Source organism: Macaca nemestrina, chromosome 17, assembly GCF_043159975.1.
Source record: "Macaca nemestrina isolate mMacNem1 chromosome 17, mMacNem.hap1, whole genome shotgun sequence".
Lineage (NCBI taxonomy): Eukaryota > Metazoa > Chordata > Mammalia > Primates > Cercopithecidae > Macaca > Macaca nemestrina.
In genome coordinates this window covers 65358221-65384188 of record NC_092141.1, presented here as the reverse complement: position 1 = coordinate 65384188, position 25968 = coordinate 65358221, and the positions used below count along the sequence as shown (strand labels likewise).

At 49.3% G+C, this 25968-nt stretch overlaps 2 protein-coding genes across 3 annotated transcripts; one reads left to right on the top strand and one right to left on the bottom strand.

The window, feature by feature from the left end:
* Window positions 1-73: 73 nt before the first annotated feature.
* LOC105472141 (kelch like family member 10) lies at window positions 74-10683 on the bottom strand. The gene is made up of 5 exons (XM_011725148.2): window positions 10382-10683; window positions 6389-6878; window positions 2694-3311; window positions 744-893; window positions 74-532 (listed from the first exon to the last, which is right to left on the bottom strand). Exons 1-5 carry the CDS (start codon window positions 10573-10575, stop codon window positions 158-160), a joined length of 1827 nt encoding a protein of 608 aa, XP_011723450.1. The 5' UTR covers window positions 10576-10683; the 3' UTR covers window positions 74-157.
* A 1539-nt stretch (window positions 10684-12222) lies between these two features.
* On the top strand, window positions 12223-25738 carry LOC105472142 (5'-nucleotidase, cytosolic IIIB). 2 transcript variants are annotated; one of them, XM_011725149.3, is made up of 9 exons: window positions 12224-12365; window positions 12590-12688; window positions 13273-13342; window positions 13429-13475; window positions 17366-17451; window positions 18926-19015; window positions 20984-21146; window positions 22599-22799; window positions 25291-25738. In XM_011725149.3, the coding sequence occupies exons 1-9, from the start codon at window positions 12354-12356 to the stop codon at window positions 25423-25425; spliced, it is 903 nt and encodes a 300-aa protein (XP_011723451.1). In that variant the 5' UTR covers window positions 12224-12353; the 3' UTR covers window positions 25426-25738. The 2 variants fall into 2 exon arrangements, with proteins under 2 accessions (XP_011723452.1, XP_011723451.1); XM_011725150.3 differs by lacking the exon at window positions 18926-19015 and having other exon boundaries at window positions 12223-12365.
* Window positions 25739-25968: the final 230 nt, after the last annotated feature.

Sequence of the window (25968 nt, the reverse complement as noted above, 5' to 3'; positions counted from 1 at the left end):
TGCCTTCTTCCCTCCCTCCTACTCCCTCATTCATCCAACCATTGGCTCTCTTAAGTTGAACATTTTCCAGTACTCTTCAAAGTTTAAACACTGCATTTATTTAAAAAAAAGAATTAATTCTTATTGCTTAGACTTTTTATTAGCTAAATGAAGAGGCTCATACAGGTAGGGTACTTGTCGAAGCAGAATATTTTACTTCATCTCGCAGTGCTAATCCTGGGAAGTTGTCCCGTCTAGCTGCATATTCCCCAACATTGGCCAGCCCTGGTACTACACAGCAGCTCAGAGCACTGCGGTATATGCTCATGTCGTGAGCATCATACCACTCATCGGTCTTTTCGTCATAGCACTCAACATTAAAGGTGGTGGTAAAACCATTAAAGCCACCCACCACGAACAAGAGGTCGTCCACCACCTCGATGCCAAAATTGCTACGAGGGTTAAACATAGTGGGGATTGTGCGCCAAGTGTTAGCCACAGGGCTGTAGGCTTCTGCACTCCTAAGTCGATTAGCTCCGTCAAAGCCACCTACCTGTGGATAGCAAAAGAAACACGGTTGACTGCTAACTATTGATTCTGTTCACTGAGGAAGCCCTCGTTGGGGGTACCAGTGATTTCATAACTCCCTCTTCCATTATCTTCCATGAAAAAAAGCTTTTCAAATACCAACAGTAGCATAAACCCATTTACTAATACAAATTCTAGGGGTAATGTGTTTTTTTTTTTTGTAGTAGTAAACTTACTGCATATACATGTTCTCCATAAGCAATCACGCCTATTCCACTCCTCCTGCTTCTCATGGGTGCTATGACTGTCCACTGATTACTTTCAGTGTTGTACACTTCCGCTGTAAACAGGCACTCGTTTCCATTAAACCCACCACATATGTAGACCTGTGTGAAGAGTTCCAAGATTATTAAAATTCCCACTCTAGGGAGTAGAAAGAAAGGTTATGTGTGTGGTGGTAGTGGGCACTTAATTCCAGTCTGTACAATCTGAATTTCTTTTTTTCATATGTGCATGCATTGCTTTTTATTTATTTTTAGAGACAGAGTCTTGCTCTGTCACCCAGGCTGGAGTGCAGTTGCGCCCTCTCGGCTCACTCCGCCACTCAGGTTCTTTTTTTTTTTTTTTTTTTGAGACGGAGTCTCACGCTGTTGCCCAGGCTGGAGTGCAGTGGCGCGATCTCAACTCACTGCAAGCTCCGCCTCCCGGGTTTCCGCCATTCTCCTGCCTCAGCCTCCTGAGTAGCTGGGACTACAGGCGCCCGCCACCGCGCCCGGCTAATTTTTTGTATTTTTAGTAGAGACGGGGTTTCACTGTGGTCTCGATCTCCTGACCTTGTGATCCGCCCGCCTCGGCCTCCCAAAGTGCTGGGATTACAGGCTTGAGCCACCGCGCCCGGCCTGCCACGCCACTCAGGTTCTAACAATTCTCCTGCCTCAGCATCCGGAGTAGCTGGGACTACAGGCGCACACTGCCACACCCTGCTGATTTTTTGTATTTCAGTAGAGACGAGGTTTCCACCTTGTTGCCCAGGCTGGTCCTGAACTCCTGAGTTCAGGCAATCCACCCCCATCGACTTCCCAAAGTGCTAGGGTTACAGGCATGATACACTGCCGGCCTATTTTTATTTTTTGAGATGGAGTCTCGCTCTGTCGCCTGGGCTGGAGTGCAGTGGAGCTATCTCGGCTCACTGCAAACTCTGCCTCCTGAGTAGCTGGAATTACAGATGCGTGCCACCACACCTGGCTAATTTTTGTATTTTTACTGGAGAATACCATGTTGGCCAGGCTGGTCTCAAACTCCTGACCTGAAGTGATCCGCCCACTTTGGCCTCCCAAAGTGCTGAGATTACAAACACGAGACACCAGGCCTGGCCACATTACTACTTTTTTTTTTTTTTTTTTTTTGAGAGGGAGTCTTGCTCTGTCATCCAGGCTGGGGTGCAGCAGTAGTGCGATCTCAACGCACTGCAACCTCCACCCACTGCAGCCTCCGCCTCCCGGGTTCAAGTGATTCTCCTGCCTCAGCCTCCTGAATAGCTGGGACTACAGGCGCCTGCCACCATGCCCAGCTAATTCTTTGTATTTTTAGTAGAGACAGGGTTTCACCATGTTGGCCAGGATGGTCTTGACTTCCTGACCTTGTGATCTGCCCGCCTCGACTTTCCAAAGTGCTGGGATTACAGGCGTGAGCCACGAGCCCAGCCTGCATTACTTTTTTTTTTCTTTTTTTGAGATAGAGTCTTGCACTGTCACCCCAATGGTGCCATCTCGGCTCATTGCAATCCTCTGCCTCCTGGGTTCAAGCGATTCTCCTCCCTCAGCCTCCTGAGTAGCTGGGACTACAGGTGCCCGCCACCAGGCCCGGCTAATTTTTTGTATTTTTAGTAGAGACAGGCTTTCATTATGTTGGCCAGGCTGGTCTCGAACTCCTGACCTAGTGATCAGGAGCCTTAGCCTCCCAAAGTGCTAGGATTACAGGCATGAGCCACCGCGCCTGGCCTCGCATTACTTTTTAATAAGCAAAATAAAAGACAGTTGCAACTAGTCACCTTGTCAATTGAAGAAAGAATGAGTACTCCAAGTGAATACTGCCACTTCGTCTTCCATCCACCCCAAAAAAGAGCAGTATCATTTCTTGGCTTGTACTTTGTATCCACATCTTCCCCTCCCACCCTGGTCCTTTACCTTCCCATAGAGTGTTGTGGCGCTTGCATCACTCCTCTGTTCGTGCATGGGGGCGATGAGTGTCCATTGATTGGTCTCTGGCTCATAACGTTCAGCAGTGTTTAGACGCACATAGCCATCAAATCCTCCCATGGCATAAATAAAATTGCTGAGGACTGTCACACTGACATAGCAACGTCTGGAGTGCATCGGGGCCACCTGATGCCAAGTTTTCTTGACTGGGTCAAAACGCTTAACACTATTGAAATAGTCTACACTATCAAACCCCCCAATGATATACACATAGCCTTTCAAATAGGCTGCCCCATGGTAGGCACGGGGACTCTCTTCCTCACAAGTAACGTTCACCCATCTGTCTGCCCGAGCGTCATATGCCTCAATAGCATTGGTGGGGCTCCCACCACTCCAGCCACCAATTGCAAAGAGGATGGCATAGGGCAAGCGGGGTCTGGTGAGTGGGTTGGTAAAATCAGAATTAGAGGGTCCGTTCATGTTGAGGTCATACATGGCCTTTAGGGCATTAATGATGACTGGTTTGCATTCCTCACTGTCTTTGACATAGTCATTCATCTTAACATTGTTCATGAAGTACTCAGCATGCATTAGGGCCAGGCGAACCTAAGAAGCAAACGCAGAAAGTCATTCAGGTGATGTGAGGGTGCCAGGAGATCCCACATCCTTAACCCCCATGTTACAATCTGCCTTTGAATTGCTGGAAATATTTTGGTTTGTTTTTGAAATGTATAAGTCACAGTTTAAATAGTCAATTTTGAGGCTCACACCATAATCCCAGCACTTTGGGAGGCCAAGGCAGGCGAATCACTTGAGGCCAGGAGTTTGAGACCAGCCTGGCAACATAGCAAGACCGTCTCTACTAAAAATACAAAAATTGGGGCCAGGTGAGGTGGCTCACGGCCGTAATCCCAGCACTTTGGGAGGCCAAGACGGGCGGATCACCTGAGGTCAGGAGTTCTAGACCAGCCTTGCCAACATGGCAAAACTCCATCTCTACTAAAAATACAAAAATTAGCTGAGCATGGCGGCACGTTCCTGTAATCCCAACTACTCGGGGAGCTGAGGCAAGAGAATCGGGAGGCAGAGGTTGCAGTGAGCCAAGATCGCCCCACTGCACTCCAGCCTGGGCCACAGAGCGAGACTCCATCTCAAAAAAAAAAAAATCAGTCGGGGCGCAGTGGCTCACACCTGTAATCCCAGCACTTTGGGAGGCCGAGGTGGGCAGATAACTTGAGGTCAGGCATTTGAGACCAGCCTGGCCAACATGGTGAAACCTCTGTCTCTACTAAAAATACAAAAATTAGCTGGGCATGGTGGCAGGCACCTATAATCCCAGCTACTCAGGAGGCTGAGGCGGGAGACTCGCTTGAACTCGGGAGGTGGAGGTTGCAGTGAGCCGAGATTGCACTACCACACTCCAGCCTGGGCGACAGAGCTAGACTCCATCTCAAAAAAAAGAAGAAAAAAAAATTAGCCAGGCATGGTGCCGCATGCCTGTAGTCCCAGCTACTCTCAAGGCTAAGGCGTGAGAATTGCTTGAACCCAGGAGATGGAGGTTGCAGTGAGCTGTGATCACACCACAGCACTCCAACCTGGGTGACAGAGTGAGACTCTGTCTCAAAATAAATAGTCGTCGGCTGGGCGCAGTGGCTCACGCCTGTAGTCCCAACACTTTGGGAGGCTGAGGCGGGCAGATCATGAGGTCAGGAGATCAAGACCATCCTGGCTAATACGGTGAAACCCTGTCTCTACTAAAGATACAAAAAGTTAGCCGGGTGTGGTGGCAGGCATCTGTAGTCCCAGCTACTGGGGAGGCTGAGGCAGGAGAATGGCGTGGCGTGAACCCGGGAGGCAGAGGTTGCAGTAAGCCGAGATCGCATCAGTGAGACTCCTTCTCAAAAATAAATAAATAAATAGTCATTTTGGGAAGGTGGTATATACATTTGGAAGCTGAGAATAAGCTAGATAGAAGGCACCTCAAGTGGCCACAGAGCAATCCCATTCCTTGGCCAATGGTCAGTACCATTAGACCAGGAAAAACCATGGTAATTGTTCAGTAATTGAGTATGTCTGTATATGTAAAATAATGCTGATTAGCACCAACTGACAACAATTGTGTGCAATACTCATGATTTGTTTTTCTGGTTTTTTGTTAATTTGAGACCGAGTCCCACTCTGTTGCCCAGCTGGAGTGCAGTGGTGTGATCTCAGCTCACTGCAGCCTCCACCTCCTGGGTTCAAGTTATTCTCCTGCCTCAGCTTCCTGAGTAGCTAGGATTAAAGGCATGCACCACCATACCCAGCTAATTTTTGTATTTTCAGTAGAGACAGTGTTCTGCTATGTTGGCCAGGCTGGTCTTGAACTCCTGACCTCAGATGATCCACCCGCCTCTACCTCCCAAAGTGCTAGGATTAAAGACATGAGCCACTGTGCCAGCCATGATTTGGTTTCTAATTCAGCTTCTACCTTGGGTATGGAGAAATTCATAGGAAGGAAAAAAGCTGAAAGGAATTTCAGCACTTTCGAATTTTTTTTTTTTTTTTTTTTTTTTGAGACAGGGTCTCGCTCTATTGCCCAGGCTGGCTTGCAGTGAGGTGATCACAGCACACTGCAGCCTTGACCTCCCAGGCTCAAGCAGTCCTCCCATTTCAGCCTCCCACCCAGTAGCTGCAACTGCAGGCATGCACCACCAAGCCTGGTTAATTTTTTTTTTTTTTTTTTTTTGAGACGAAGTCTCGCTCTGTCACCCAGGCTGGAGTGCAGTGGCGCGATCTCAGTTACTGCAAGCTCCGCCTCCCCGGTTCATGCCATTCTCCTGCCTCAGCCTCCCGAGTAGCTGGGACTACAGGCACCCGCCACCATACCCAGCGAATTTTTTGTATTTTTAGTAGAGACAGGGTTTCACCATGTTAGCCAGGATGGTCTCGATCTCCTGACCTCGTGATCTGCCTGTCTCAGCCTCCCAAAGTGGTGATTACAGGCATGAGCCACCGCGCCCAGCCAGCCTGGTTAACTTTTAAATTTAAATTTTTTTTTTTTTTTTTTTGAGATGGAGTCTTGTTCTGTTGCCCTGGCTGGAGTGCAATGGCATGATCTCGGCTCACTGCAACCTCTGCCTCCCAGGTTCAAGTGATTCTCCTGCCTCAGCCTCCTGAGTAGCTGGGATTACAGGTGCGCACCACCACGCCCAGCTAATTTTTATATTTTTAGCAGAGACCGGGTTTCACCATGTTGGCCAGGCTGGTCACAAACTCCTGACCTCAGGTGATCCCCCCACCTCGGCCTCCCAAAGTGCTGGGATTACAGGCGTAAGCCACTGCACCTGGTCAAATTTTGTAATTTAAAATTTTTATAACCTATGTTGCCCAGGCTGGCCTCAAACTCTGCGCTCAAGTGATTCTCCCACCTTGGCCTCCCAAAGTGAGCCACCACACCCCTCCTAGAATTATTCTGAAGGCTCTCTTCTTCCCCCACCACCAGGAAGGATTTTGGTCAAAGAATATAACTTAGGTAAAAAGAACTAGTAATGCCAAGGGAAAAGACAGTTGCAAAATTCCAGAGAATAGTAGATGCCTTCTATCTAAGGACATGTAAATACAGCCTTGGGATCTGTCATATGTCTGAATTTTGCTTTTAGGACAATCTCTCTGGGATAAATGAATGAAGAGTGAACACTGACCTTAGGAAGCAAAATTGAAATGTGCTGCTTTCTATTTTGGGGGTCATGAGAAATCCACTTTAAAATGGCCTCAAATACAGCATCTTCCTGTTTGACATTGAGCTCATCTTTCTCGATGATATCCTTAAGTTCAGTGACCGAGAGCTCTAAAAATTCTGCAGAGACTTTCACCATCTCCTCGAAGTTGTGCAGTATGAACATGTAGGCCTTCTGCCTCAGCTCAGGACAGTAGTAGTAGTCTGTGAACTTACAGATGCCGATACAATTATCCAAGCACAGCTCCGACTTGAGGAACTCACAGCAACCCCTGACGATACCCATGATGTTAAACTGATCCGCGGCAGCAAGCAGTTTCTCCACATTGTCCGGTGTGATAGGCACGGTCCGGGTGTATGCATACTCAATGATCAGCTTCATCATGTCGGGAGAAATGCCAGGGATGTTGTATACCTTCTTTTCAGTGTTGTTCCAGCCACTTGTAAACAAAGCTCTGGAAAAAAGAAAGAAACTGGCAGCCACGGAAACATTTCTCTCCTGTTAGGTGAGTACATTGGAAATGGCCTCAGGAAGCGGGGTGCAGGCATGTGCTATATACAGTGGACAAGAAGAATTTTGACTTTGGGGCCGGGCGCAGTGGCTCACGCCTGTAATCCCAGCACTTTGGGAGGTGGAGGCGGGTGGATCACGAGGTCAGGAGATCGAGACCATCCTGGCTAACACGGTGAAACCCTGTCTCTACTAAAAATACAAAAAATTAGCCGAGCGTGGTGGCGGGCGCCTATAGTCCCAGCTACTTGGAGGCTGAGGCAGGAGAATGGCGGGAACCTGGGAGGCGGAGATCGAGCCACTGCACTCCAGCCTGGGTGACAGAGCAAGACTCCATCTTGGTTGGGGGAAAAAAAAAAGAACTTTGACTTTGGTCACTCTTACCTTGTGGATAGAGAAATTAAGATTTAGAACTGAGAGTAAGACCCAGGTCTCTTGGGCCAGGCGTGGTGGCTCACGCCTATAATCCCAGCACTTTGGGAGGCCGAAGCAGGTGGATCACGAGGTCAGGAGTTCAAGACCAGCCTGGCCAACATGGTGAAACCCTGTCTCTACCAAAAATACAAAAGTTAGCTGGGCGTGGTGGCACGTGCCTGTAGTCCCAGCGACTTGGGAGACTAAGGCACGAGAATCGCTTGAACCTGGGAGGCGGAGGTTGCAGCAAGCCAAGATCACGCCACTACACTGTAGCCTGGTGATAGCGTGAGACTCCATCTCAAAAAAAAAAAAAAGTTTTTTTCATATAAGATGTGAGATTGGGATGGGGAGAGTCTCCCTATATTGCCCAGGCTGGTCTCGAACTCCTGGGCTCAAGTGATGCCCAGGATGATGATTTTATATGCATTTTACTTATTTAATTCCTATTTCCCCTTCTAGAGGGTAAACTTCATGAGAATAGGAATGTTTCTCCTTTTATTCATTGTTTTTTGTTTTCTGTTTTTGAAGCAAGGTGTTGCTCTATCACCCAGGGTAGAGTGCAATGGCATGATCTTGGCACACTGCAACCTCTGACTCCTGGGTGCAAGCAATTTTCCTGCCTCAGCCTCCTGAGTAGCTGGGATTATAGGTGTGCACCACCACACTCAACTAATTTTTGTATTTTTTAGTAGAGATGCAATTTCACCATGTTGGTCAGGCTGGTCTCTAACTCCTGACTTCAGGTGATCCACCTGCCTCGGCCTCCCAAAATGCTGGGATTACACCGATGAGCCACTATGCCTGGCCTTGGCTTCCTTTTTGTAAGAAGTTTAAGGAAATGTGGTCTTAGAGATCAAATTCTTCCGCTAGAGCAGGGGTCTGCAAACCTATGGACTCTGTCCAAATTTGGCCCACCTGCTGCCCACAAATTAAGAATGATTTTCACATTTTAAATGACTGGAGGAAAAAATCTTTTTTTTTTTTTTTTTTTTTTTTTTTTGAGATGGAGTCTTGCTCTGTTGCCCAGGCTGGAGTGCAGTGGCGCCATCTCGGCTCACTGCAAGCTCCACCTCCCGGGTTCACACCATTCACCTGAAGTCAGGAGTTCAAGACCAGCCTGGACAACATGTTGAAACCCCGTCTCAATTATAAATACAAAAAAATTAGCTGGGCGTGGTGGCAGGCATCTGTAACCCCAGCTACTCAGGAGACTGAGGCAGGAGAATTGCTTGAACTCAGGAGGCAGAGGTTGCAGTGAGCCGAGATCGCACCGTTGTACTCCAGCCTGGGTGACAAGAACAAAACTCCATCTCAAAAAAAAAAAGAAGAAAAAGAAAACTTAGCCAGATGTGGTGGCACACAGCTGTAATCCCAGATACTCGGGAGGCTGAGGCAGGAGCATCGCTTGAACCCGAGAGGTAGAGGTTGCAGTGAGCCGAGATTGTGCCACCGCACTCCAGCCTGGGTGACAGAGCAAGACTCCATCTCAAAAAAATAAAAATAAAAAATAAATTGTGGACTCTGCTCTAGGGTCTACATGAATGAGAAGTTTTAGCAACAAGTAGGATACATCAATCATATCTTCATTGGAATTGATTACTCAAACATTTTCAGCTCATGAACAAAATAGCCCTTCTACCTCCTGGGTTACAGTGGTTTTAGCCCAAACTCCCTTTCCCTTCTGTTATTTCCCGGGTGTTTACCCCTCATCCTCCTTCCCATCCCCTTAATCCTTGTTAATTTATCACCCTGTTTGAAAAGGTCTCTATTGGGATAGGAGTAGAGGGGGGTCCCTGAAGTAGCATTGTCATCTGAAATCCAGTAGGGATGTCCAACCTTCCCAAAGGTTGGTTTAGGTGAGAATCAAAGATGAAAGCCCACCAATAGTTAGTTGAAATCCAGTTGAAAAATCAGATCTTAAAGGCCGGGCGCGGTGGCTCACGCCTGTAATCCCAGCACTTTGGGAAGCCAAGGCAGGTGGATCACGAGATCAGGTGTTCCAAACCAGCCTAACCAACATGGTGAAACCCTGTCTCTAATAAAAATACAAAAATTAGCTGGGCATGGTGGTGGGAGCCTGTAATTCCAGCTACTTGGGAGACTGAGGTAGGAGAATCGCTTGAGCCCAGGAGGCAGAGGTTGCAGGGAACCGAAATCACACCACTGCATTCCAGCCTGGGGGACAAAGCGAGACTCCATCTCAAAAAAAGAAAAATCAGATCTTGCCAGGCGTGGTGGCTAATGCCTGTAATCCTAGCACTTTGGGAGGTTAAAACGGGCAGATCACCTGAGGTCAGGAGTTTGAGACCAGCCTCAGCAACATGGCAAAACCCTGTCTCTACTAAAAATACAAAAATTAGCCTGGCGTGGTGTCGGGCACCTGTAATCCCAGCTACTCAGGAAGCTGAGGTGGGAGAATGGATTGAACCGGGGAGGCGGAGGTTGCAGTGAGCTGAGATGGCGCCATTGCACTCCAGTCCAGGTAACAGAGTGAGACTCATCTCAAAAAAAAAAAAAAAAATTGGAGAAAAAAGCCCCTGACCCTAGTCATGCCTCTTCAGAAGGCAAAGGAGCCAGGCAGGAGCTCCTGCCTGGACCACAGAGTTGGCCAGGCATGGTGGTAATCCCAGCACTTTGGGAGACTGAGGCAGGAGGATTGCTTTGGGCCAGGAGTTCAAGACCAGCCTGGGCAACATAGCGAGACTCCATCTCTATAGAACATTTCAAAAGTAGCCGGACGTAGCGGCATGTGCCTGTAGACCTAGCTACTTGGGAGGCTGGGGTAGGTGGATCGTTTGAGCCCAGCAGTTCAAGGCTGCAGTGAGCCATGATTGCATCACTACACTTCAGCCTGGGTGAAAGAATGAGAGCTTATCTCTAAAAAATTTTTTTTAAAAATTTTTTAAGGTGCCCAGAGCTTTGACAGTGTCCCTAAAGTTAAGGTGGTGGAGTGGGAACCAGAAAATGGATCAAAGTGTCTCAAAATGAGCCCAATTACCCCTTTGGCTTAATTTGGCAACCCTGTTATACCTAAAGTAGGAACTGCAGCTACAGAGGATGTTCTTATGGGCACTGAACTCAAAGCCATTGACCTTGATGACCACGTCGCAGAGCTTGCCCTCTAGTCTAAGCTCGTTGAAGATCTCACAGGCCATCGCACTCATCTTCCTCTCCATGTGAGGCTGGTGGAAACGTGTGGAGGCCGCCGCGCTCTCCATCTCCATGGCACCCTGGGACAGCGGAGAGAGGCTGCTCTCCTAGGGTGTCGGGGAGGGTTGTGGGGGGCCCCTTTAGCCAGCTGTCGCTTCTTTTCCCTACTACATCTTTCGTATAGGGTCTATCAGGCAACTCAAGTTCCAGAATCCTGGCCCTGCAGTGAGATCACGCAGGATTGTGCTCTCAGGTTCTGGAACTGCCTCCTGGACTTGTCCGCTTCCTTCTCCTCTCCCCTACCACCCCACTTAGGCTGAAAACCACCTCATGCCTCTTTCTGTGTCCTCGAACTCAGAACAGAACCGTGACCACTGACTGTTTATTGATTCCAGCTCCTGTTACTCACCTGATACAGGTCTCTATCCCTGGAGCATCCATCTACCTTCCACAGCCCAACACTTGGCTCCCTAGACACCGAACTCAAGGAAATCCAAGTCAGTTGAGGCGGAAGGGAGAAGTAAAGCTGATTAAATTTCTTTCTTAGGCCAGGTGCAGTGGCTCATGCCTGTAATCCCAGCATGAGGTGGGCAGATCACGAGGTCAAGAGATGGAGGCCATCCTGGCCAACATGGTGAAACCTCGTCTCTACTAAAAATAGAAAAATTAGCTGGGCCTGGCGGCACATGCCTGTGGTCCCAGCTACTCGGGAGGCTGAGGCAGGAGAATCGCTTAAAACCAGGAGGTGGAGGTTGCAGTGAGCTGAGATTGTGCCACTGCACTCCAGCCTGGTGACAGAGACTCCATCTCAAAAAAAAAAAAAAAGAAAAAAATTAATTAATTAAATTCTTTCTTTTTTTAGAGACAGGTCTTGCTCTCTCACCCAGGCTGGAGTGCAGTGGTGTGATCATAGCTCACTACAGCCTCCACCTCCTGGGCTCAAGTGATCCTCCCACTTGAGGATCCTCCCACTTGAGGCTTGATCCTCCCGGCCCAGCCTCCTGAGTAGCTGGGATTACAGGTGCTCAGCACCGTGCCCAGCCAACGCTGATTACATTTCAGAAAGCTGTCCCGGGTCTCCCAGTCCCCTGGATGGGTTAGTCACTCAGTTTCTTCTGGAATGAGGAATGGCCTAGTTAACAGAGCACCTGCTGGGTGATTAACAGAATTCAGTTTATGGCTCCTTCATCTCTCCTCCCATCCAGCCGTGTGGTTTTTCTGTTTTTGTTTCTGAGACAGGGTGTCATCTGCCGTCCAGGCTGTAGTGCAGTGATGCGATCTCGGCTCACTGGAGCCTGGACCTCCCGGGCTCAAGTGATCCTCCTGCCTCAGCCTCCCGAGTAGCTGGGACTACAGGTGCGCATCATCACGCCTGGCTAATTTTTGTATTTTTTGTAGAGACGGGGTTTCGTCATGTTGCCCAGGCTGGTCTCGAACTATTCGGCTCAAGCGATCCTCCTGCCTCGGCCTCCCAAAGTCCTGGGATTACAGGCGCGAGCCACCGCGCCCAGCCCCAGCCATGTTTTTGTCACACAAACTTTCAGCCTGGAAATGACCACGCTTGGCAAGGCTTTTCCTCCACAAAGAGTGGCAGAACCCTACCTACCCACGTAACCCCAACACCCTGGGACCTTCACCCTGCTCTTCACAATAAATAGCACCCTCCTCCAATTTGCCTAGCGCACCGGGAAAGTCCACCCGGATCGTGGCCATCTCCGGGACCACACGATTCTCGGCCCCGCCCCCGGCCCCGCCCCCGGCGCCGCCGGCCTCCAGGCGGGAGGCGACGCCTGCGCAGTGCGGTCGCGGGGCTGTCGTTGTCCCCGGCGCCACCGACCGGGCCTCGAACGGGATGGCGGAGGAGGTGAGGAGGGAGGAAGCGTCCGGAGTGGGGCGGGCCCGGACTCCGACCCCCGGGGCGCTCCGAGCCCCCCAGCGGGTCACCGAGGCACCACCGATCCACCCAGGCCAGTAGCCGCCCCATTGCGCACCCCGGCCCAGCTTCACACGCGCGCCCGAGCGAGCCCCGGGCTCCCCTCGGACCCAGCGCGGCGCGGGGGTCAGTGGTTCTCTCGGGTCTCGGGACAGGTGAGCACCCTGATGAAGGCCACGGTCCTGATGCGGCAGCCTGGGCGGGTGCAGGAGATCGTGGGCGTCCTCCGCAAGGGCGGCGGAGAGAGGTTACAGGTACCTCGGAGGCGGGCGGGGGCCGGCAGGGCTGGGGGCGGCTGGGGAGGCTTCCAGCCCATTGGGTCTTCCCGCTTTGCTCTGCTGCGGACCCCTGCTAGCTCCCCACCCTAAGAAATGGCCGGGAACTTGAAGGAGAGCAGGTTGGTTCCCCTGTCCTGAATCCCAGATTTCAGATTTCTCAATATGGTCATGCTGCTTCCTCTAATTGGACAGAAGGCGCCCCACACCAGTACCTGGGGCCTTATCCTCCCCAAGCCAGCGGCTCTCCAGTAAGTTGAAGATATCCAGATGGGCCGTAATGGTAGAGATCTCTTAGGAAGGACCTGAAATTGAAGGAGTCAGAGGGGTCCTGAGTATTTCACCCTCGCCCCTACACTAGGAGACTGCGTTTTCCTCAGGGTTAACGGGTACTAATTAAGATCACTTCCCCTCTAAACCTCTGTGTCACTCAGTAACTCCTCCACCGCTTTGCCTACCATTCTCGCCAGTGAGCTGTTTTGATTTCCATAATCATCCTCTGGCTGAGGCAGGGCCACATTGGAAGGTGCCTATTTAGGCATCATCCCTCTTTTGCCTTACAGGTGATTTCTGATTTTGACATGACCTTGAGCAGGTTTGCATATAATGGAAAGCGATGTCCTTCTTCTTACAGTAAGTCACATTCTAGCTTGCCTTGTTGGGCTTGACAAGATGATGGGTTCTAAGGGACAAGTAAAAGGAGTTTTCTCTTTTTCCAGATATTCTGGATAATAGCAAGATCATCAGTGAGGAGTGTCGGAAAGAGGTGGGTTGCTCCCGTCCTTTGCTCAGAAATGGTTGTCATATGCTACTTCAAATGGTTCCTGATTGGAACCAAAGGTTCCTGTATAGAGACCTTAGAAAATTAATTTTTTAAAAATTGTTGTTTTGCTAAGGAGGATCTAGTTTTAATACATTAAGACAGCTTTTCCTTACTGGCCAGGACATATGATGATTAATGGTTGGAACTGGACATTATACTTAGAGTTGGCTATAGAGTTTACAAGAGATTTGAACGTTATGGAGGTTCAGCAACTTACCCAGGGTCATACAGCCAAATAGCAGAGCTTGTTTGTTTGTTTGTTTTGAGACAGAGTCTCACTCTATCACCCAGGCTGGAGTGCAGTGGCTTGATCATTACTCAGGCTCGAGCGATCCTCCTGCCTTAGCCTACCGAGTAGCTGGAACTACAGGCATGTGCCGTTACACCTAGCTAATTTAAAAAATTTTTTGTAGAGATGGGGTCTCACTATGTTGCCTAGGTTGGTCTTGAACTCCTGAACTCAAGCAATCCTCCTGCCTCAGCCTCCCCAAAGTGTTGGGCTTATAGGCATGAGCTACCGCACCTGGCCTTTTTAAAAGAAAATTTAGGCCGGGCGCGGTGGCTCAAGCCTGTAATCCCAGCACTTTGGGAGGCCGAGACGGGCGGATCACGAGGTCAGGAGATCGAGACCATCCTGGCTAACACCGTGAAACCCCGTCTCTACTAAAAATACAAAAAACTAGCCGGGCGAGGTGGCGGGCGCCTGTAGTCCCAGCTACTCCGGAGGCTGAGGCAGGAGAATGGCGTAAACCCGGGAGGCGGAGCTTGCAGTGAGCTGAGATCCGGCCACTGCACTCCAGCCCGGGCTACAGAGCAAGACTCCGTCTCAAAAAAAAAAAAAAAAAAAAAAAAAAAAGAAAATTTATATTCTTCTGTTGGGTTCTAGTGTGTGTCTCTGTGTGTGTGTACACATGTATGTGTGTGTGTGTGTGTATGTGTGTGTGTGTGTGTGTGTGTATATATATATATATATATATTTTTTTTTTTTTTGAGACAGAGTCTTGCTCTATCGCCCAGGCTGGAGTGGCATAATCTCAGCTCACTGCAACCTGGGTTCAAGCAATTCTCATGCTTCAGCCTCTCGAGTAGTAGCTGGGATTAGGGGCATGCACCACCATGCCCGGCTAATTTTTATATTTTTAGTAGAGATGGGGTTTCGCCATGTTGGCCAGACTGGTCTCAAACTCCTGGCCTCAAGGGGTCTGCCCACCTTGACCTCCCAAAATGCTAGGATTACAGGCCTGGGCCATCACGTCCAGCCGAGTTCTAGTATATTTTTATTTTTATTTATTTATTTATTTTTGAGATGGAGTTTCGCGCTTATTGCCTAGGCTGGAGTGCAATGGTGCAGTCTCAGCTCACTGCAACCTCCTCCTCCCGGGTTCAAGCAATTCTCCTGCCTCAGCCTCCCGAGTAGCTGGGATTACCGGCATGCACCACCGTGCCCAGCTAATTTTTGTAGTTTTAGTAGAGACGGGGTTTCACCATGTTGGCCAGTCGGGTCTCGAACTCCCGACCTCAGGTGATCCGCCCGCCCGCCTTGGCCTCCCAAAGTGCTGGGATTACAGGCGTGAGCTATCTTGCCCGGCCTAATTTTTAGAAAAATGTTCTCACTCCAAAAAAACACATACATTGAGAATCTTAATACATTTCAGGAGTTTTCTGCCTTTGTTACTATGTCAGCTTTGCATTTAATCTTCTTTTGGACAGATGGACAGGGATTCCATTTGATCTTGTAATGTTCCTGAGAATCACTCATGTATTAAAATTCTTTACTTGGTCAATTCTCATTTTTACTGGGCACTGTTATTGACTGGCTCTGTGTGACACATGATCCCTGGAACAGCTCCTTTAGAGTGTTAAAGTCTTGGCACATAGAAGGAAACCTTAGAGGAAACACATGTAGATGCTGTGCATTCACATGATATTGACACTTTGACGGAATTGTCCACCAACATGCTGTGTCCCAAAGTACAGTCTTCTAGTTAAATTTAATTTTTTTTTTTTTTGGCCATATCTGTGTATCACCTTTACTAGATCTTTCTCTAAATTGAACTGCTTTTTTTTTTGTTTTTTTTTTTTTTGTTTTTTTTTTTGAGACAGTGTCTCGCTCTGTCGCCCAGGCTGGAGTGCAGTGGCGCGATCTCGGCTCACTGCAAGCTCCGCCTCCTGGGTTTACGCCATTCTCCTGCCTCAGCCTCCTGAGTAGCTGGGACTACAGGCGCCCGCCACCGCGCCCGGCTAATTTTTTGTATTTTTAGTAAAGACGGGGTTTCACCGTGGTCTCGATCTCCTGACCTTGTGATCCGCCCGCCTCGGCCTCCCAAAGTGCTGGGATTACAGGCGTGAGCCACCGCGCCCGGCCTGGCCTGCTTTTAAAAATTGTAATTAACTTATAAAGAAACAGGCTGGGTGTGGTGGTTCACGCCTGTAATCCCAGCATTTCTGGGAGGCCGAGGACGGCAGCTTGGTTGAGGTCAGGAGATCGAGACTAGCCTGGACAACATGGCGAAACCCTGTCTCTATGAAAAATACAAAAAATTAGCTGGGAGTAGTGGTGCATGCCTATAATCCCAGCTACTTGGAAGGCTGAGGCAGGAGAATAGCTTGAACCTGCGAGGCAGAAATTGCAGGGAGATCGCGCTCCAGCCTAGGCAACAGACAGAACCAGATTCTGTCTCAAAAAAAAAAAAAGAGCCTGGAGCGGTGGCTCACTTCTGTAATCCCAGCACTCTGGGAGGCTGAGGCAAGTGGATCATGGGGTCAGGAGTTTGAGACCAGACTGGCCAACCTGGTGAAACCTCGTCCCTACTAAAAATACAAAAATTAGCTGGGCACGGAGGCACATGCCTGTAGTCCCAGCTACTCGGGAGGCTGAGGCAGAAGAATTGCTTGAACCCGGGAGGCGGAGGTTGCATGAGCCGAGATTTCGCCCCTGCACTCCAGCCTGGGTGACAGAGTGAGACTTTGTCTCAAAAAAAAAAAAAATTCTACATGAAAATGAATCCAAAACTACTGAGTTGAAAAGCGCTTCTCCATGAATTCCCTCAAGTTATCTTACCTATCACCTGAGAAAGTGGACCATATTCTGCAAAACACAGCATTAAGTTAGTTCTTACTGGTTAAGCCCTGACGATTCAGCTAATTAATACCAGCAAAAAAAATCTTAGTACCCTTCTTCTCTGATAGTAAAATCTCATAGTGCTGACTTTTAGACCTCACTCTCAGGGTGAGTGCAAAGGAATGACCAGCTCTGTGGGTCCAGGTGCTCCCTGGACTTCACCAAATAGATAAAAATGTGAGTGTATTGAGCAATTATGTTGGAAGATAAGAAGAGAAGAGAAACTTAGGTCTTATAAACGACACGTCCCCAAAGGAAAACTTGAAGAAAATTTCATGTAACACTCTCTTAAATGAAGTTGCATCTTCTTTTTTTTTGAGACATGGTTTTACTCTGTGGCCCAGGCTGGAGTGCAGAGGTATGATATCTTCTTGGCTCACTGCAGCCTCCGCCTCTTGGGTTTGAACGATTCTCATTCTTCAGCCTCTTGAGTAGCTGGGATTAAAGGCACGTGCCACTACACCCGCTAATTTTTGTATTTTTTAGTAGAGACAGGGTTTCACCATGTTGGCCAGGCTGGACTCAAACTCCTGACCTCAAGTGATCCACCTACCTTGGCCTCCTAAAGCACTGGGATTGCAGATGTGAGCCACCGCCTCTGGCCATGAAGTTGCCTCTTCTAGGTGACTTTTTTCTCATACTAAGCTGTAGGACTTTGCAGGGAAGAACTTGATATAGACTAATGGCCTTTCTCCCCATTTGGATATCCCAGCTCACAGCGCTCCTTCACCACTATTACCCAATTGAGATCGACCCACACCGGACCATCAAGGAGAAGCTACCTCATATGGTGGAATGGTGAGTGATGGTGGTGGAGAAAAGCTTCTGGGCCCTTGAGATGGAGTAGGCTGGGAGGGGCGTAGTTTTCCAGACCTTTGATGAGATGACAGACTCCCTTACTTTACTGAGGGCTTAATTTAATGCTATTAGTCCAGCTATTGGAACAAACTTTTCAGATGAACCCGGGGCTTTTTGTGGCTGCTGCTGGAGTGGAGACCCTCAGAAAATCCTTGGAATAAGTTAAAGACCATTGGTGTCGGGGAATAAGTGCTTTGCGGAAGTGACTCTTAGTCTGTTTTGTGCTGCTGTCACGGAATAACAGACTAGGTAATTTATATATTTTTTCTATTTTTTGAGACAGGGTGTTGCTCTGTTGCCCAGGCTGGAGTCCAGTGGCATGATCGTGGCTCCCTGTAGCTTCGACCACCTGGGCTGAAGCGATTCTCCCACTTCAGCTTGTGCCACCGTGCCTGGCTCATTTTTTCTACTTTTAGTAGAGATGGGGTCTCACCATGTTACCCAGGCTATTTTCAACTCCTAAGCTCAAGTGATCCTCCCACTTGGGCTTCCCAAAATCCTGGGGTTACAGGCGTGAGCCACTGCACCCAGCCTAGACTGGGTAATGTATAATGAATAGCAATTTATTGGCACACAGTTCTGAAAGCAGAGAAGTCCAATATCGAAGGACTGGCTGGCATTTGGTGAGGGCCTTCTTCTTGCTGCATTATCTCATTGTGGAAGGGCAAAGAGGGTGGGGGAGAGAGAAAGAGAAAAAGAAGAGTTCTTTTTATAAGGAATCTGTGATAATGACATTAATCCATTCATGAGGACGGTGCCCCCATGACACCTCTCATTAGGCCCCATCTCTCAACACCTCCACATTGGGGATCAAGTTTCCAACACATTCAAACCACAGCAACCCTCATCACTGGAGAGAGCCCCAGTTCTCCAGATAGAGTGGTCGCAGAGGAAGGGACTCAGAAGAGCGCCAGCTCCAGCAGCCAGCTTGCCCAGCACTTGTCTCTGTTGGGTTGCTTTCTCATCCTCTTCCCTTCTTTTTTTTTGAGATGGAGTCTCACTCTGTCACCCAGGCTGGAGTGCAGTGGCCCAGTCTTGGCTCACTGCAACTTCCCCCTCCTGGGTTCAAGTGATTCTCCAGCCTCAGCCTCCCGAGTACCTGGGACTACAGGCACCCGCCACCACATCCAGCTAATTTTTGTATTTTTAGCAGAGATGGGGTTTCGCCATGTTGGCCAGGCTGGTCTCGATCTCCTGATCTCAGGTGATCCACCCGCCTTGACCTCCCAAAGTGCTGGGATTACAGGCATGAGCCACCGTGCCTGGCCACCGTCTTCCTTTTAAAGGCAGCTAACGTAAGGATGAGGCCTCTGTCGGCAATGCTGTCAGAGGGCACTTGGCTCTGTAAAGGGAAAGGAGGAATTATTTACTTGAGTGATTTGAATTTGGGGTTTTCTGGGGTGTCTGTTTCTAGGTGGACCAAAGCGCACAACCTCCTGTGTCAGCAGAAGATTCAGAAGTTTCAGATAGCCCAGGTGGTTAGAGAGTCCAGTGCAATGCTCAGGTGAGCGTCTTGCTCTGGAAAACATTTCTATCGGACTATTTAAAAGTGTTTTCTTCCAAAAAAAAAAAGAGGCAGGGGAAGAGCAGAGAGGAGTTAGTTGCTTAAAGGACCGGAAGGGACATGGCACTATGAACAACTGATGTGATACAGCTAAAGAATGTCTTACCCTTGCTAGGAAACAGTCAGCAGGTAGTGGATGTAGTAAAAAATGGCAGGGCACCATCTCTGAGAACAAACCAAGTCTAGCTCATCTTTCTTTCTTGCTTGCTTGCTTGCTTGCATGCTTTCTTGCTTTCTTTCCTTTCTTTCCCTTTCTTTCCCTTTCTTTCCCTCTCCTCTCCTCTTCCCTCTCCTCCCCACCCCTCCCCTCCCCTCCCCTCTCCTTTTCTTTTTTCTTTCACGGAATCTCACTCTGTCGCCAGGCTGGAGTGCAGTGGCGCGATCTCAGCTCACTGCAACCTCCACCTCCTGGGTTCAAGCGATTCTCCTGCCTCAGCCTCCCGAGTAGCTGGGATTACAGGTGCCCACCACCACGCCATGCTAATTTTTGTATTTTTAGTACAGACAGGGTTTCACCATGTTGGCCAGATGGTCTCAATCTCTTGACCTTGTGATCCGCCCGCCTTGGCCTCTCAAAGTGCTGGGATTACAGGCGTGAGCCACCGCACCCCACCAAGTCTAGCTCATTTTTCACAATGGTGAAAGACTTTTGGGGTCCCTCTGGTGACTGGTGTTCATGGCAACTGGGAGTTGGCTAGGCTGGGACGCTTGATCATTGGCGGCCTTCACTGAACAGCTGTCTCCGCTGGAGATTTCTTTCCTGGAGGAGGGACCAGGGCTCATAAAGGAAGGAGTGACATGGATGCCTGCCCTCAAGGGTTGTGCCTCCTAACTGAGGAGATTGGCTAGCTCCTCAAAAGTCAAGACAGTGGAGACCTCTGCTGACCCAGTAAGTGCCGGGGTGGGAGTGGGTGTGCCCTAGTGAAGGTGCCCAGGTCAGCTGCCTGGTTGTATTGACAGCAACAGAAAACATATGCCTACCTTCTGCCACAGCAGCATCTCTCCCAGGTATGTACCCCAGAGAAACGAGGGCATGTAGCCACTGTAAGATGTGCACAGGGTATTCGTGGCAGCTGTATCCATAACAGCTGAAATCTGGAAATCTCTCAACTGTCTATCAAGAAGAAGCTGGGTAGATAAATTGTGGCATATTTATATGGTGGAATAATGCTGAATAGCAGTGACAGAGAATAAACTAATTACATGCAAAACACAAATAAACTACATAGCATTATACTGAACAAAATAAGCCAGGCACAAAAGAGTACATTGTGTATGAGTCCATTTATATGAAGTTCAAGGACAGGCAAAGCTAATCAATGGGAGGGATGATATTGACTGGGAGAGATCACGAGGGAGCCTCAAGCTAGTTAGTAACATGGGTGTATACGTATGGCAAAATTAACTGAGCTGAACACTTAGGATTAGCACCCTTTAGCCACTTATTGAATATATCATATGCTCCATTTTATTTTATTTTTATTTTATTTATTTTTTGAGCTGGAGTCTCATTCTTTTGCCCAGGCTGGAGTGCAATGGCGTGATCTTGCCTCACGCCTATAGTCCCAGCACTTTGGGAGGCCAAGGTGGATGAGTTGCTTGAGCCCAGGAGTTCGAGACCAGCCTGGGCAATGTAGGAAAACCCCATCTTTACAAAACATAAAAAAATTAGCCAGGTGTGGTGGCGCACACCTGTGGTCTCAGCTAGTTGGGAGGTTGAGGCGGGTGGATCACCTGAACCCAGGAGGTTGAGGTCACAGTGAACTGTGATTGTGCCACTGCACTCCGGCCTGGGCAACAGAGCAAGACCCTGTCTCACAAAAAACCCAAAACACAAATAACCCTAGTAGGAAACAAAGAACAGCAGCAGAGGCAGTGCCATTTCAGAATTCCTCCATCTCTTTTCAGGGAGGGATACAAGACCTTCTTCAACACACTCTACCATAACAACATTCCTCTTTTCATCTTTTCTGCGGGCATTGGTGATATCCTGGAAGAAATTATCCGACAGATGAAAGTTTTCCACCCCAACATCCACATCGTGTCTAACTACATGGATTTTAATGAAGATGTGAGCCAAATCTTGTTTGGGCTGGGAAAGGACGAGGGGTGGGGACCACCAGCCAGGGCGGTTAACTCTGCATGAACCCTAACCTGGGGAAGAAGGGGAGGTAAGCCACACTGGCTTCTTCGCCCTCTTGCAGTTGTTTATGGGTTACTTTTCGGCCAGGCGCTGTGGCTCAGACCTGTATTCCCAGCACTTTGGGAGGCTGAGGCAGGCAGATCACTTGAGGTCAGGAGTTCGAGACCAGCCTGGCCAACATGGTGAAACTCCGTTTCTACTAAAAATACAAAAATAGGCCGGGCGCGGTGGCTCAAGCCTGTAATCCTAGCACTTTGGGAGGCCGAGACGGGCGGATCACGAGGTCAGGAGATCGAGACCATCCTGGCTAACATGGTGAAACCCCGTCTCTACTAAAAAATACAAAAAACTAGCCAGGCGAGGTGGCGGGCGCCTGTAGTCCCAGCTACTCGGGAGGCTGAGGCAGGAGAATGGCATAAACCCAGGAGGCAGAGCTTGCAGTGAGCTGAGATCCGGCCACTGCACTCCAGCCTGGGCCACAAAGCGAGACTCCGTCTCAAAAAAAAAAAAAAAAAAAAAAAAAAAATAAGCCGGGCATGGAGGTGTGCAGCTGTAATCCCAGCTACTTGGGAGGCTGAGGCAGGAGAATTGCCTGAACCCAGGAGGCAGAGGTTGCAGTGAGCCAAGATCGTACCACTGCACTCCAGCCTGGGCAACAGAGCAAGACTGTGTTCAGAAAAAAACAAAAACAAAAAAACTTTCAAAGGATCCTCTCTCTTTGGTGTTTGCCTGACAGTCAACTCTCTGCCCTGGGGTACCTAATTTATGGGCCTGCCCTGCCCCATGTCACTGTCATGTGTTATGTGCCATCCTGGGTCCTGAAGGGCGTGGGCTTTGATTTGTTTTTCCCAAGCCGGAGGTGGGCTGCTCCAGCTCATCCACGTTCTGACTCTTTTCCCCATAAAACTGATGGTTGGAATTTTCATCACGTTGACCTGCAGGGAAGAGGTGGCCCGCAGCTGAGCATTAGCACACGTGTAACCTGAGCGGCATTTATATCACAGCTTCGTGCATCCACCAGAACAGATGATCTGCGATATTGGGTGGCTCCTGTCCATTTAAACTAGGAGTTACCCCTGTCGTCAATATTTAGGCTTTGTGGGCCGTGGCATCACTGTTGCAACTGCCCAACTTTGCCTTTATAGCACAAAAAAGCAGCCATAGGCATCATGTAAACAAAGGAGTTTGGCTGTATCCCAATACAGCTTTATTTACAAAAGCAGGCCAAGTCTGGCCCAGGGGCCCTAGTTTAGGCTACAGTGAAGTTTTGGCATTATCTATCACTTTTGGGATTCCCTTTTCTGTGACAGAGACAGTGGAGAGCTGATGCCACATGGGTCCCTGCGGCCCTTCCATCTGTCTCTTGTCTTCGTTATTTAGGGTTTTCTCCAGGGATTTAAGGGCCAGCTCATACACACATACAACAAGAACAGCTCCGTGTGTGAGAACTCTGGTTACTTCCAGCAACTTGAGGGCAAAACCAATGTCATCCTGCTGGGAGACTCCATCGGGGACCTCACCATGGCCGATGGGGTTCCTGGTGTGCAGAACATTCTCAAGATTGGCTTCCTGAATGACAAGGTGGGTAGAGGACCAGGGCTGCTTCTCTTCATGGCTTTCTTCTCTTTGAATGCCCGTTAACAAATGCCTTTGAACACTTTGAATTCATTATTTTATTTTATTTTATTTTATTTTATTTTTGAGACAGAGTCTCGCTCTGTCACCCAGGCTAGAGTGCAGTGGCGTAATCTTGGCTTACTGCAACTTCCACCTCCCAGGTTCAAGTGATTCTTCTGCCTCAGCCTCCTGAGTAGCAGAGACTATAGGTGCACGCCACCATGCCTGGCTCATTTTTGTATTTTTACTAGAGATGGGATTTCACCATGTTGGCCATGGCTGGTCTTGAACTCCTGACCTCAAGTGATCGCCCACCTTCACCTCCCAAAGTGCTGGGATTACATGTGTGAGCCACTGCGCCCAGCCACCTTTGAACACCTTCTATATGCTAGACACTAGGTAAAATATTATGGTCACAGAAGGAAGCTGTATTCTCTTGCAGCGCATAATCTCGTAGGAAACAGAAACCCAGTGATTACAGCTTTGTCTTACCACATGACCTTACAGGCGTTCAGAGAGAGGATCAGGCCGGGCATGGGATCCTAGCCTCAGTTTACTGATTGTGCACTGCACTGTCACTCCTCTCAGCATTTCATGGATATTAATTCATTTGATTTTTATAACCCCTTAAGGTAGTGACTGTTATCCTCATTTTACAGATGAGGAAACTGAGGCCTGGGGTTAAGTAACTTGCCTAAGATGATAGAGTTCAGGAAACAGTGGGGCTGATTACCAGTCCTCCTACATCCTACTGGAAGGCATGATTGAGATGGGAGATGTTGGTATTGAGGACATGGGTTTATTTTTTATTTTTTATTTTTTTTGAGACAGAGTCTCGCTCTGTCACCCAAGCTGGAGTGCAGTGACGAAATCTTGGTTCACTGCAACCTCCGCCTCCTGCGTTCAAGCGATTCTCCTGCCTCAGCCTCCCGAGTAGCTGGGATTACAGGTGCCTGCCACCATGCCCAACTTAATTTTTGTGTTTTTAGTATAGACAGGGTTTCAGCATGTTGGCCACACTGGTCTTGAACTCCTGACCTCAGATGATCCACCTGCCTCGGCCTCCCAAAGTGCTGGGATTACAGGTGTGAGCCACTGCGCCCAGCCGAGGACATGGTTTTATAATTTAGAGAAGAAAAGTAACAAGAACAGATCGGGGACTGACGGGGGTAAAAGCAGCATTGTCATAAAGGGGCTGAAATACGGGGTAAAGCCAGGCAGCTGCCAGGGTGCCTCCCCGCAGCCTGCAGGCGCCGGAGCCCACCAGAATACTCAGGCCGGATGAAACTGGGTCCTGTTGGGCGTGGTGGCTCATGCCTGTAATCCCAGCACTTTGGGAGGCCGAGGCAGGCAGATCATGAGGTCAGGAGTTCGAGACCAGCCTGACCAACATGGAGAAACCCCCGTCTCTACTAAAAGTACACAATTAACCGGGTGTGGTGGTGCACGCCTGTAATCCCAACTACTCAGGAGCCCGAGGCAGGAGAATCGCTGCAACCCAGAGGTGGAGGTTGCAGTGAGCTGAGATGGCGCCGCTGCACTCCAGCTTTGGTGACAGAGCGAGACTCCGTCTCAAAAAAACTAACAAAAAAACTGGGTCCTGGTCGGGTACAGTGGCTCATGCCTGTAACCCCCCCCCCAATTTTGGGAGGCCAAGGCAGGGGGATCATTTGAGGCCAGAGTTCGACACCAGCCTGGGCAACATAATGAGACCCTGTCTCAACAACAACACAAATTAGCTGGTGTGGTGAGCATGCCTGTAGTTCTAGCTGCGCAGGAGGCTGAGGCAGGAAGATCACTTGAGTCCCGGAGGTCAAAGCTGCAGTGAGCCACGGTTATGCCACTGCACTTCAGCCTGTGCAGCAGAGTCAGACCCTATCTCAAAAAGAAAGAAAGAAAGAAATTCAATCCAGATGGATTAGAGGCAACATCTGTTTTTTTTGTTTGTTTGTTTTTTTGAGACAAGGCCTCACTCTGTCACCTAGACTGGAGTGTCGTGGCTTAGTCTTGGCTCACTGTAGCCTTAATTTCCTGGGCTCAAGTGATCCTCCTGCCTCAGCCTCCCAAGTAGCTGGGACTACAGGCACCCACCCCCATGCCCGGCCAATTTTTGTAGAGATGGGGTTTTGCCATGTCGCCTGGGCCGGTCTCAAACTCTTGGGCTCAGATGATCCTTCTACCTCAGCCTCCCAAAGTGGCAACATCTGTTTTTTTGTTTTTATTCCTTGTTACTATCCTTTGGTATTGACCCAAGGGTTCATTGTGATAGCCCATGCCCATCCCTCATCTGTCTCCAAAGGGTAGTTCCGGTAACCTTGAACTCCTCTGGCTCTCAAAAGGGAGCTGGGAGTTGCTGCTTGAATGCTCTCCTCCCCAGCCCCAGGGGCTTTGAGAGTGAGCTACGGAGGGTGGGGCATCTGGGGACCCTCAGGCTTCTTATTCTCACTCCGGGCAGGTGGAAGAGCGTAGGGAGCGCTACATGGACTCCTATGACATCGTGCTGGAGAAGGACGAGACTCTGGATGTGGTCAATGGGCTGCTGCAGCACATCCTGTGCCAGGGGGACCAGCTGGAGATGCAAGGCCCCTGAGGGCACAGGCTTCAGCCCGACCTGCAGGCCGTGGTGAGGAGTCCGCTCCCCCATGGACACAGAGCAGAGGCCAGGGTGGCCAGCAACGGCTGGGTCCTTCCATACCCCTCCGTCCTCCTTTCCCTGAGCACCTTCATCACCAGAGGCTTGAAGGAGCCCCGCCATGTGGCAGGGTACAAGCACTGGTCCTGGTGAACCTTGGACCACAGCATGTCAGTGCTCTAGGGATTGTCTATTCCAGGGATTTTTTTCAACACTTTTAAAAATGGGAAGTTGTTCTTCAAACAAATATAATGTGCGAAACAGATCAAAATTTTTAAAATGAAAAAAACAGCTGTTCTGATTCAGGGGATGTGGGTGGGGGTAGAACCTGGACCTCTTGGCCCTGGGGGCACAAGTGATGCTTCTAGGAACACAGTTTGGGAACCACCACAAATTGGCCTGGGACCCCGTCCGAGCACAGCCTGATTGTGTCTGGTTCAGGGTGGGGTTGAAAGGGTATTTTCTAGCCTACAGTGGTTTGACTTTATTCTGATTCAGCCA